This window comes from Pezoporus occidentalis, unplaced genomic scaffold (assembly GCF_034315485.1).
Source record: "Pezoporus occidentalis ecotype Australia unplaced genomic scaffold, CSIRO_AGI_Poc_V1 ctg115, whole genome shotgun sequence".
Taxonomy (NCBI): domain Eukaryota; kingdom Metazoa; phylum Chordata; class Aves; order Psittaciformes; family Psittacidae; genus Pezoporus; species Pezoporus occidentalis.
Window position 1 is genome coordinate 1,351,678 of NW_026912940.1, and position 12,039 is coordinate 1,363,716.

At 42.4% G+C, this 12,039-nt stretch overlaps 1 protein-coding gene across 5 annotated transcripts in view; it reads left to right on the top strand.

Annotated features, from left to right (window-relative positions):
* The first annotated feature begins 2,021 nt into the window (after positions 1-2,021).
* The window catches only part of PPP4R3A (protein phosphatase 4 regulatory subunit 3A), a 42,496-nt gene continuing 32,478 nt past the window's right edge, over positions 2,022-12,039 (top strand). Inside the window, exons 1-2 of one of the 5 annotated variants that reach the window (XM_062638305.1) lie at positions 2,022-3,418; positions 9,805-9,860. In XM_062638305.1, the coding sequence (XP_062494289.1) occupies positions 3,277-3,418; positions 9,805-9,860 (198 nt within the window). In that variant the 5' untranslated portion in view covers positions 2,022-3,276. Of the gene's footprint in view, positions 3,419-9,804; positions 9,861-12,039 lie in introns of those variants that run through there. The other 4 variants (XM_062638297.1, XM_062638310.1, XM_062638329.1 and 1 more) reach the window with 4 other exon arrangements.

Below are 12,039 nucleotides of genomic sequence, written 5' to 3' on the forward strand. Positions count from 1 at the left end.
GTTCTTGGACTGCTGTGCAAGAGGCCCTTGTTGGTAAACCCAGTTTAGGCTTATTCCTATTACACTGATCCACATGCAGTTACTTTCCTGTGAATATGAGAAGTTTAAAACTGTATTCAGTACTCCATTTCCTCACTTATTACTCAATTCCTGGTGGGCCAAAACCTCTGCCAGGGCATGGTCTTCTATTATTTACAGGAACTAAGGAGCTTAACCTTTTAAGTCAGCTAAGAATGGCCTCTCACAATCCCTGAAGATATTTCTTTCTGGACACAGTCCACCAAACCCCTGGAAGTGGGGGGAAGGTACTGAGGTATGACCTGACACGTTTGCCTTCTAACTCATGACTCTAAGAAAAATAAACTGAGTGGGATTTTTTTCTTTAACATCTGCTTTCCAAGATGGGTAGTTGCCCTCAGCACCCACCCTTTCTTTTGGAAGCATTGGGGTGGAAATGTTTGAAAAAAAATTAAACACTTTGCTAAATATAATGAGAATTGGGATAAAACCCTGAGAAGTGGGCACTGTTGTTGGGCTGAGCATTTTTCAGACTGGTATCAAAATAATACAGGGCCAATTAAGAGAAGCTGAGCCCAAAATTTGCATATAGCAAAATATGTAAACTGAAATCTGATTCAACTTCTTGTTTTCAATTCACAAGAAACACTGAAAGAACCAAACTGCAGTTAACAGTGTGGTCTATGCTTAGCCTGATGGCCACAAGAGGGTACAATTTGTAAATTGTAAATGACTGTAATGGTCCCACGGAGGTTTCTCTAAGTGTCCTCATTCCTTTTTGAAGTCACAAGAATCCATCTCCAGAACTGCCTGAAAGAAATTCTGGCACAGCACTTCCCAGGGCAAGTCCCTACAAGGGCTGCACAGGTTGTTAAACAAAGGTAAAAAGTGCCTTTCTGTGCATGTGCTGCGTGAGGTTTCCCTTCATTGGGGCCCATAACCTGCAGTTCTAACAATCAAATTTTTTCAAAGCTTTCATTGCATTAGCCAGCACAACATGCCTTCAGCTACTTTAAGGGCACCCAAACAATACTCCTGAAGGCATCTGTGTTCTTAAGTAGTCCTCAGGCAACAGAGCCAGGCCTTAAAGCAAAGGGCGAGTGGTTTATCTGAGCCACTGGGGAGCCAAGTACCAATTCTGTAGCTGAGCACTGACTTCATCACATGGCAAGCAAATTAGAAAGTGGAGAAAGGAAAACAGTGCTTGACTGGAGGCCTCCTCGTGAGTGTAATGAATTCTGGAGTGAAAGCTCATCACCTGTGGGTTTGGCTCTAACTAGCATGGGTATAACTCACTTTGATAAACAAGTATCAGTACTTGCCTTAAAGTATAAAAAATAATCTAACAGAGTACATAATTTGCAGTGAGCTCCCATGTGTGTAGTGTACCTAGAATATAAGGTGGACTCACACAGTGGTGTGTCTGCAGGGTCCCAAATGACTACTGTGTTTGCATATTTTAGGGAAATCTGTCAAACATATGTTCAGATGTTGGCAGCAGTGGCAGAAGCAGAGACTCGACAGCTTCTGTTTGTTACTGCGATTGTTAGATCCTATTTCTGCCTATGGAGATCTAACAGCCGTTCAGACAGAAGCTGTTTGACTTGAGGCTCACTCAGCAATGTGTGACAGGGAAAAAAAAGGAAGGAAAAAACCCTTCTGCGAGATGACCATCCCGGTTGTGCTCGCAGAGCAGCCACACAAACGCGAACCTGGTTGAACACAGCTCAACGTCTCCTCCGCGGTGGGACCCGGGGCTGCGCGTTTGACATTCCCGGCCCGCGCACACGCGCAGCTGCCGGAGACCCCCGTCTCGCCGCGACAGCGGTCACCTCAGGCCCCGCAGCGCCCTGCGCAGAGCGCGGGAAGAGCCGGCGCCGCCGCCGGGGACGCTGTGACGCTGTCACCCCGTGCCGCCCCTCCCTAGGCCCGCGGTAACGGCCCGGGCCGGGTCTCAGGGGTGTCCCGCTCGCGCAGCTCCGGCAGTGCAGTGCAGTGCAGTGCAGTGCAGTACACTGCGTGGGGGCGGTCCTGGGGGCGGTGGTGCCGGTGCGGGGCTGCCAGTGCTCCGTGAAGTCACCAGTAGAGCGCCGTATCCAGCGGCGCGAACCCTTCCCGGTGCCCGCTCGGGACTGCTGTCCCTTTAAGCACTGGCGGGCGGCCCGTTCCGCCGCTGGCTGGGAGACCCCGCGCTTCCAGTGAGAGGTGAAACCAAGATGGCGGCCGCGCAGTGACTGAGGCGGAGTCGGAGGGAGCCGGGCTGGATGGGCCGCATCGTACCGCGCCGTCCCTCCTCGCCCCTTCCGCAGAACAGAGCGCCTCTCTGCTGGCCGGGCTGCTGAGTGCCTGGAGGGCAGCCCAGTCGCAGGGCGCGCAAAGGAGTCAGGACTGAGCCACCGCAGACCGGGAGGAGGAGGAAGAGGAGGAGGAGGAGGAAGAAGAAGAAGAACATGGCGGCGGAGTCGTAGTGGGAGTGAAGCCGCTGCCTGCGACGGGAGCTCATGGGGCAGACGAGGTGCTGAGCTTGCCAGCCCGCTTCATCCTGCTCCGGGACAGGCAGCGCCTACAGACCCCGGCCAGCGCCGGCGGGAAGGAGGGCGGCATCTCGGAGCCCCGCGCTGACGGACTGCGAGCGAGGGGCTTCGGGCCTGGGCAGCTGCTGCACAATAGAGCCAAGCTCCAGGCCCGGGCGAGCGGCCCCTCTCCCGCCTGCCTCCCCTCGCCTGCTTCACCGCAGCCTCGCCAGCTTCCCGCCTGCTTCCTTCGCTAGGGCCCGGGTCCCCTGCTCTTGTCACCCCGGGCTGGCTGCCCTTTGCCGCCTGTGCCATCTGCTCTCCACCGCTGCTTCCACTCCCGTGGATCCGCTTCTCCTCCAGGAGCCCTTCTTTACCGCCTCTCCTGCCTGCCCTTCACCCTCCAAAGAGCCTCTCTCCTCTCTGCGGCTCTCCTCTGCGCAGGCTTATTCGTCTTTTGTGCAGCGCCTGACGGTGCCTGGAGCAGCTCCCTTTTTCCATCTCCACCTCTTTTCTCATACCCCTTTTTCCCCTGAGCCCCTTCCCCCAACCCTGTTACCCTCGGCAATGAGGAGTCCCTTGGAGCACTGAAGAGGAGTAAGAAAAGCTTGCTTGGTGTGCCTGTGTGGGGCTGCTACCTTATCTCCCGCTCCCCTCCTTTGAGGGGAGCCTAGCCGCCGAGTAGCCTCCTGCTTGTCCAGCAGTTGTAAGCAAGAGTGGTGGCTGTGTTGTGGCAGGCGGCAGGATGACTGACACCCGGCGGAGGGTGAAGGTTTACACGCTAAATGAAGACCGCCAGTGGGACGATCGAGGCACAGGGCATGTGTCCTCTTGCTACGTGGAGAGGCTCAAGGGCATGTCCCTGCTAGTCAGGGCAGAGAGTGATGGTAAGTGTGTATGTTAGACGGTACAATCTTTCCTCATCTTACCCAGAAAAGGAGCTGGTCTTAGTTTTGTGTCTGTTGCCTTAAGGTTTTGCTGCGTAATTCTAATGTGATTTCTAAAAGCAAGTAGGCTCTAACCAGAGTTCATTCGTGGTAGGCCAAGTGAAAGACATGGAAGATTGCCATTGAAGTACAAGCATAGTGGGCACTTGGTTCATAGTGAATAGTGTGTTGCATACAAAATACTTGAAGCTTATGTTGTAAAGCTGGAATGGGTTTGGCCATCTAGTGATCTATCACTACATGCCGAATGTACTCCAGTTTCAAAACTGATAACTATGATGTATCCTTCCTTAGATGTTTCTGGAAATGATCTCGTAAATGGAGTTGTTCAAAACTTAGATCATGTTTTTTAGCATAAATTTTTGAAAGGTGATTGGATGGCTAACACGTTTTCCCCCCCACCCCTTCTTCCTCCTCCCCCTTTTCTTTGATAGCAAGAATTATGCAAGACATTCTAAAAGCTATCAACAGTTTTCAGAGTACACTTGTTACGGTAGTAAAGACAGTACAGTGGACAGAACAGCATTTTCAGAGTTTTTTTTTTTTTTTTAATGGAATGGTATTTCTCAGTCGTTCAATAGTTCTAGATCTTTCTGTATATACATTTAAAACGATGCATTATCAAATTCCTTCATATTTTCTGAACAGCATGTAACAGTTGTGTAGGTTGAGTAGTAGCATCTGCTCCTGCAGCTACATGTTTGGGCTAGTCTTGATTATTGGTTAAGTGACTTCATGACTGCTATGATCAGAGTAGATTGTAAAATACATACTTTGCAGTATCTAGCATGTATCATTTTGATAGTAAAGTCTGTCAGTGTATGACTTACTACTTCATTAGATATACAGCTGGCTGTATCTGGTGACTTGTAGATCTAGTTGTAGCTTGTGACCGTCAACAGACCTTGTAACTTTCTTTATTTGGGTTTAGGAACTAGTTGAAAAAGCATCTTGAGACATTACATCTTACTGTTTGAAAAAGTACTGACAAACTGTAATCTGTACAGTACAGATCATAAACTGATATGGAAGAATGAAACTTTGAGCAGGATTTTGATAATAGAGCTGCTGATAAGCATAAATCTCAGGATTTTGTAGCTTCTTGATTATACTTTAAAAAGTTGAACTGATGTTAAACTGATAACTTGATTTTATTTTTCACTAAAGTTGCATTTATAGTTTGGCCATCTTCATAGTATAACAGAAATTGTTCGAAACGGTAACAGACTTAGTTTCATTTCAGTGTGAGAAGGGAAGTAAAAAGGTTATCACTACGTTTTTAGGCTGATCTTTACAGTATATTTTATTATAGATACAGTTGCTGTATACATAGTTGATGTGCTTGTGTTTAAAAACTCTTATGTCTTCTGCACACTAAACAGTTTCCTGTTTGTTTCGCTGGGTATTTTTTAAATTCTTTTTAGAAAAGAAAGCAAAAGAACTGCAGTTCATAACCTGCTTGTGAAGAAATAGCCCATTCAAACTAAAATCCCTTTATTGACTTTTATTGGGATATGGATGCTTAAGACTGATTAGAACCTGAATTGGGCTGTTGTTGCCAGCTTCTTTGTTGTAAATGAGCATCTGTAAGAAAGAAAATACAGACTGGTATAAATGATCCCCAGAAAAGACGAAGTCATTACTTCGTGTTGCATAGCTAAGATATTCTGTCAAAGCAAAACTGGCTCAAACTTACTAATAGCACCTAATACACGGAAGTTATTTAACAGGATACTCGCATTAGACTTCTCTCAAACAGAATCCACATATTTCAAGAGTATTGAATAATACAGAGCTTAAGTTCTTAATTTAGTAGGTAGTATCAGTCCTGGGTAAATGTGCACTCTATTAATAGGCTAGTTTTTCTAGCTTGCTTTTGTAAGCACGTCATAAAATCGATTTATTTTGTGTACTCTATGTGGCAGTTGTTTACAGGCTGATTTTGAAGGCAAGCATAGTCATTTTTACGTGTGAGCAAATGTTTTGGGAAAAGGTAACACCAGACTAGTGTTTTAGGTACTACACAATTTGTGCGTTCTCTTGCATGCTTTTTTAACTAAATGAAGTAATTCACTGTGATTTCTCTTACCCCTCTCTCCCTCCCAGTTATCAGAAACATAAAAGTACTGGGAACCTGACCTGTACGTCATTTGTCTTCATGTTTGTTGCGTTCTTGTATTGTCTTTCTTTGTCAGCTCCTTCTCGTTCCACAATGAAACTTCTTCCTTCCTGCTTTTCTAAACCAGCTTTTCCTAGCGTTAGAGCTGAGATTTATCCTGTGCATGCTGGTGTGTTCTTACTGACTTATTCAGGAAGCTGACTGAAAACCTTGGGATCTGCCTAAGTTGAAAGCTCTGTTTCCTGAGTGGGGGAGGCTATGGGGGATGTTAGCAAGAGTTCTTGCTGTGGATGGGAAATTGCCAGTCATGTGAAAAGGCCAGTTCGGCTGTGGACAGGGTGACAGCAGAATTACCAGAGGTTCATTTGGCTGATCACTGGGGCTAGCACATAGTTCAGTCTTTTGATTGAGCAGCTGTGACTTGGTGTAGCTCCATAGCTGCTTTCCAAGTGGCTGAGATTTTATGGCAGGGTCAGGGGTTTCAGGTAAGGGGGGCAGTATGCCAAGTCCAAGGTAAGCAATCATTTGAAATTGGAGGAGTAAGAGTGCAATTTATTTTTTTTTCTTCATCTATAGGAGTAATTGGGGGTTGGTTTTGTTTTTTTTTCCTTGGGTTGGTGGTGGTTTGGGTTTTTTTTGTTTTTTTTTTTTTAACACCGTCTTAAGAGCTGAGAGCAGTTGGATGATTTACATTGTTATCTGAGATGTCTAATGCTCCCAAGGCACTAAACTTTAAGAATCATTGCAGGCTATTTGGAGTAATCTCTTACTGTACAGAAATAGCTTAAACTGCTTTCAGATCAGATATGTTATGCTTTTAAACAGGGAATTGATTTTTTTGATTTTGTTTTTTTACACTTAAGCAGCTGTTAACTTTTTTACTTAAAACTCTGAAAAGTTTCGCTGTATGATTCCTAGTTGCACTGTATGCTACTGGAGTTGCAGTAGGGCAATAGTGAACTCTTTTCTTACAAATAATCACCTTCCAGGTGAGTTTCTGTGTGTATTTGGAAGCCTTTGGTTTCTTACCTGTTTCTCACATGGTATTTGAGGCTGTGGTGGCCTGCCTCATTCTTGAAATGTCTGTGTGCTTCTAGATTTTAACTGCATAGTTTCAGATCACTTTTTTCGTTCAGAACTCAGATGCCTAAAGTGACCTCTGTAATGAACTTTTCTGTTCAGCTAAGTCATGTTAATTTGAAGGCTTAAACTTTTAATTGAAGCTTACTAGTCCTCACAAGTCCTTACTAGTGAACTCCCTCATTGGAGGCCATGTTTAATGACTTTAGTCACAGGGCAGGCACCTGCATCCTCACTCTTTCTTTAGACTAGTTATCAGTAACCCTGTAACACTGGCAGAAAGCTTAGCCAAAGTTTGTCTTGTTTGTTTTACCTTGCTCCAAACTTAAGGGTTTAATTTTATTTATAGGAAAGCAACACCAAAAAATTTGTGGTTATGTACTTACTTTAGGTTAAAATACCTAAAGGGGGCCTACAAGAAGTCTGAAGAGGGACTTTTTACAAGGACATGTAGTTGCAGGACAAAGGAGAATGGGTTCAAACTTAAACAGGGGAGATTTAGGTTGGATACTAGGAAGAAATTCTTTACTGCGATAGTGGTGAGGCCCTGGGAGAGGCTGCCCAGGGAAGTTGTGGCTGCCCATCCCTGGCAGTGTTCAGGGCCACGTTGGATGGGGCTTTGAGCAACCTGGTCTAGTGAAAGGTGTCACTGCCTATGGCAGGGGATTGGAACTAGATGATCTTTAAGGTCCCTTCCAACCCAAACTATTCTATGAAAATGCCACCCCTTACCCCTCAAGAAACCCAAACCAAAACAAAAATTACCCAAACAAAACCATGGGAGTTGGGGGGTGGGCTTTTTTTTGTTTCTTGGTTCTCCCCTCTCCTTAATGTTTGGGTTTGAACCTTCAGAAATGCATTAGACTGATGAATAGTCTCTTGCAAATGCAGAGTGCATTCCTGGACCTCAGTTTGAGCTGTTTCCTGTGTTTCAGTGGATTGGTTTCTGTGAATCACTAGCAGCAGAACTGATTGCAGAGCTTAAACCTCTTTGTGCATCTTGCAGAAAACAGCACTTGAGCTGAAGTTTTCATTTAAAAAAAACCCATGTTTGTACTGGCGCAGGGAGGTGAGTGACACTGTACCTTTTCTGCTTTTGAGGAAGGAGCCACGTAACAGATGGGGGAGGAGCAGTGTTCCATGTCAGCAGGTCTTTTCCATATGTATATATATAAACAAGTCTGCAGATTTGTTGATGAAGGCTACTGGCTCAGAATACTTCTCTAAGTATCTTTGAAAATAGCATTGTATATCTGTATGTAATCTCTTTGAGCAAGTTGTTCCCTGTACTCGCATTCCTTTCTCAGCATAGAATGGTGTAGTTACAAAAAAACCCAGCTCTGCCTTTCTGCATTACAGTGGCAAATAACAGAATTCTGCAAATCAGTGTTTTCTTCTTTATTAGATGGCTTCAAATGTTACTTTCTGGCACCAGTGTTTTGCAGTTACTTTTATAAATTCATTCAAGGATATAATTAGATCTGCATAATTTTGGGGAGTTTATTAAAACCATAGCTTGTATTAAAGTGAGTTTTCAGGTGTTACCTAACTATAGTCATTGGGTCAGTGAAGATGAAATTTTGTTGGTGTATTTTTATAAAGTAGACTGGATAGTCTTAATGTATTCTAGCATACTACCAAAAGAAAAATACCTACAGAGAAAGTAATTGCTTATGACAAATGTGAGATTAAGCATCTTGATCTGTGTTTAGGAATCAGTACTGATACTGACTTTGAATGGAGGAGAACTTTGGTTTGGGTATGTTGAATTTCTGTAACTTTTTTCCAAATATATTTGTGTTACAGATGTCTATTACTGCTGCCTGGTTCACAGAAGAAATTAAGGGAGACCTAAGACTGTCTCATACTAGCAAGGGGCCTGACCCTGTAAAACTTAGTATAGGAAAATAGGCTCACTAAACTAACTAGTAGAATAGTCACTGATTTTTTAGTAGTTGAACATTTTAGAACAAATTGCACAAATAGAACATCAGATACTTCAGAAGGATGGGTTGGGGGCAGCTATTAGGTGTAGGGCACACCTTTTACACTTCACTACATTTCTATTTCCAAATTTATGTTTTTCTAGTTATGAATCACAAATGGTGAGGAATAAGTTGAATCATGTAGTAATGAGAAGCAAGTCAAGCCTTATAATGCTCTATTTGTCTTTCCTGCAAACATCAGTTTTAGCAGAAGAGGAGAATAAATGTTCTTCTGTGGTAAGTGTAGTAAGGAGATTATTCTTTGGTGTCTCCTTCTAGCCTGGAAGATGAAATGTCTTCATTCATTGTCTTCCAAGATTTATTTCAAGTATTTTGTCAAACATGGTGTTCAAGACTGCTAATTTCAGGGTTGCTATAATTCTTACGATCCTGATTTGTATTTGCTGCTATTAAATATTTCTAGATAGTGAAGAATTTGTAGAAGTTAGTCAGCTGGGTGAATAGCTGAAAATAATATTCTAAAACTTTATGTATTTGAAGCTGAGGCTTTGAAACTGAAAGTAAGATTGAAGTGAAATAGTGCCTATAAGAGATGATCGTAACAGAAAGGGTATGCTGGTTTTAGATGTTCACTAGGCAAACCCAAAATGCAGATCTCAGGACTGTGGCCTAAGTACTAGTGTATTGGAGTCATCAGTAAAGCTCATCTAGGATATTTTCGTTCTCTGTCCAGCTGTCAGAAGGGTTGGTACTCTAAGCATTAGTTTCTGTATATGCTTTCCAGCAAAATAATGTGTTTTAGCTAAACTTTAAGAACAAATACCACATGATTAGCAAAATTCATACAAAACAACTGGGGGTGATCTGTGAAATACAGTTATAATGCTTTTTGTGTGCTGATTTTAAAATCCCTGAAAACATTCCCTGAAAAGTCATTACTCTGAATAAGAAAGCAGTTCAAAATCCAGTCCTCAAAAGAGTCTTGGATATTCTGTACTATGTGAAAAATATATTGGAGGGAAAAACAAAATACAAAGCTGTAGAATATGGTTTTCACAGGCTTGTTGTTGGGAGGAAGGGTGTAACTACTTGTGGAAAGAGTGATCAGAAGATTCATGTTGAAATTGGAATTTAATACACATGTAAATAGTACACATGTAAAGTGGAACTTTTTTTTCTAGGTTCTCTTCTTCTGGAGTCGAAAATTAACCCTAACACTGCGTACCAGAAGCAACAGGTAAACATACTGCTTTTTCTTCAAATTTGGAGGCAGGTTCTTTAACTTCAGCAATAGTTGATTGTTGGTTTGGGTTTTTTTTTTTTGCCTCTATTTCAAATTTTATTTTATGTTTTTGTACCAAACATAGGAGACAAAGTAGTTCTCAACGTTTTGTGCATTTCATAATATACGCGTGTTATTTCTCTGCAGTGTTTGTGAAGTTACATAGATAACTTGCACTCTGTTTTACATCAAAAATTGCTTTGGGAGAGACAGGCAAAGCATAGGTGTGAAAATCACAAAGTAGCTGAGGTTCCTGAGGATTATAGTATCAGAAATTTAATATCATCTGGCTTTTTTATTTATATTTCAGACACTACAATTTGCGATGTGTTTTGTTTAAGACTAGAAGGCTTTAAAGCTATTTAGGTATTTACCTTTGTTTGGTTTTTGCTTCAAGATGGATATGGGTTACTAAAGCTTCAAAGCATTCTCTGTACACAAAAGCAGCTTCTCACCTTTAGTTTGCACCTTTCTTCAATTATTGAAGCCCCAAAAGAAAGCTGCTGAGGTGGGTGAGAAGTGAACTGTAGGTCTTGAATTTTCTGTTAATCTCTCATGGATGCTGAGAAATACCCTTAAAGGTTTAAAAATGTTAAACCAGATTGTATTTTGTTGCCCATCTAGTCAGCTCAGACTTGCTAAAATCTGGTAAGGTGCAGCTAATATATTAAAATACCTTTCAGTCTTCACCTTTAATAGTTTATTATAAGCATAGATGTACTGTAGTTTTGCTCACAGGCAGACCCAGTGGTTGTGCAGCTGCTTGTAGGATTTTATGTTGAACTGAATGAGGAGAACCAGTCTGGGTTAAAATACCCTTCCTTGAAAAATTTAACCTCTATCAGCCCCTTGATATAATTAGTAATGCACCTTATCAGCAGTCTGTACTGAACAACTGATAAGGCCAATGGAGAGTGGAAAATAAATTGCAGGGAGTAAGAAAAGACAAGACCAGAAAAAATGCTAAGTAAACTATCTCTTGGTTGTAATCCTGACTGTCCTGAGGTCATGGTTCTATGATACAGTAACTCAAGCTTTAGGACTCCTAAAACAACGTTGAGTATTTCACAGCTTTATGACTAAAAGTGCTGTTCTAGTGTAAACTTGCTTAGCTGATTCAAGTCTGTTGAAAAGGCACTGAGGTGTGAGCCTTGTATCAATAGGCTTAATGCCAGATCAGATGTGAAGCTTACTTAAGTAGGCATAAAAATTGTCAGATCTGTGCAAACCCCCACACGTGCCTGTGAGTGCAACAGCATTTCACACCTGTGGTCATGGCTACTCTGGGTCAGAGTCAGACATGTGGTGTGATCTGGCACTGCACAAGTCAATACTGGTGATTGTGAAACTGTGGTTACTAAAATAAAAATATTAAACTTGAATCTGTCCTTTTGAAACAGCACTGTGTGTGTTCTGTGCAGGAGAAAGAAAATTGCTGTTCTTAAAGCTTTCAAATGCTGCATAGACAGAATTTATATTTGTAGGTGGATTTTTCATAATATTTAAGCCAAGCAGTAACTAATAGATTAAATGTAGGGCCCCACTCTGAGCCTTAGAAATACCAAATCTTTCTTGGTGGGTGTACTAATCCTACTTTATAGCACATTCTCTTTTATGTGAGGCCGTCTTTTCCTTTATTAAAAGGCAAGTGCAGAGTTTAAACCTGATTCCATATGAGCTAATCTTAGGAATTTAACAGCTGAAAGGAAGAGTTGCTTGTTTACAGCTGCTCTCATAGAATTCTGAACTCCCTAAACTCACTAAACCACAATACTCCAAATCCCTCTTCAAAGACTCATAACTGTCTCTGTGAGCAGAACTTTCAGGCAACCTCACACAATATCCGTTTGTGGAACTGTGAGATGGAAGAGTGAGAAATCTTTCCTTTTTGGCTTCAGGATGCCACTTAGGTCACCTAAGCTACTACTGAAATTGCAGCCTGAGGTAGACCTTTGAGTTTGCCTACCAGTTGTGCTCATAAAGTTTCGAGAACAATCTTCTAGAAACTAAGATTTAAAACTTCAAAGTTAACTTTCCAGTGTTATGGTCTTACCAACCTTTTATCTTTGAATTTTGTTGTGAGGGTGAGCCTCCATTCCATTTTAAAGGGATATGTGGCAGTACATCTGTTTTT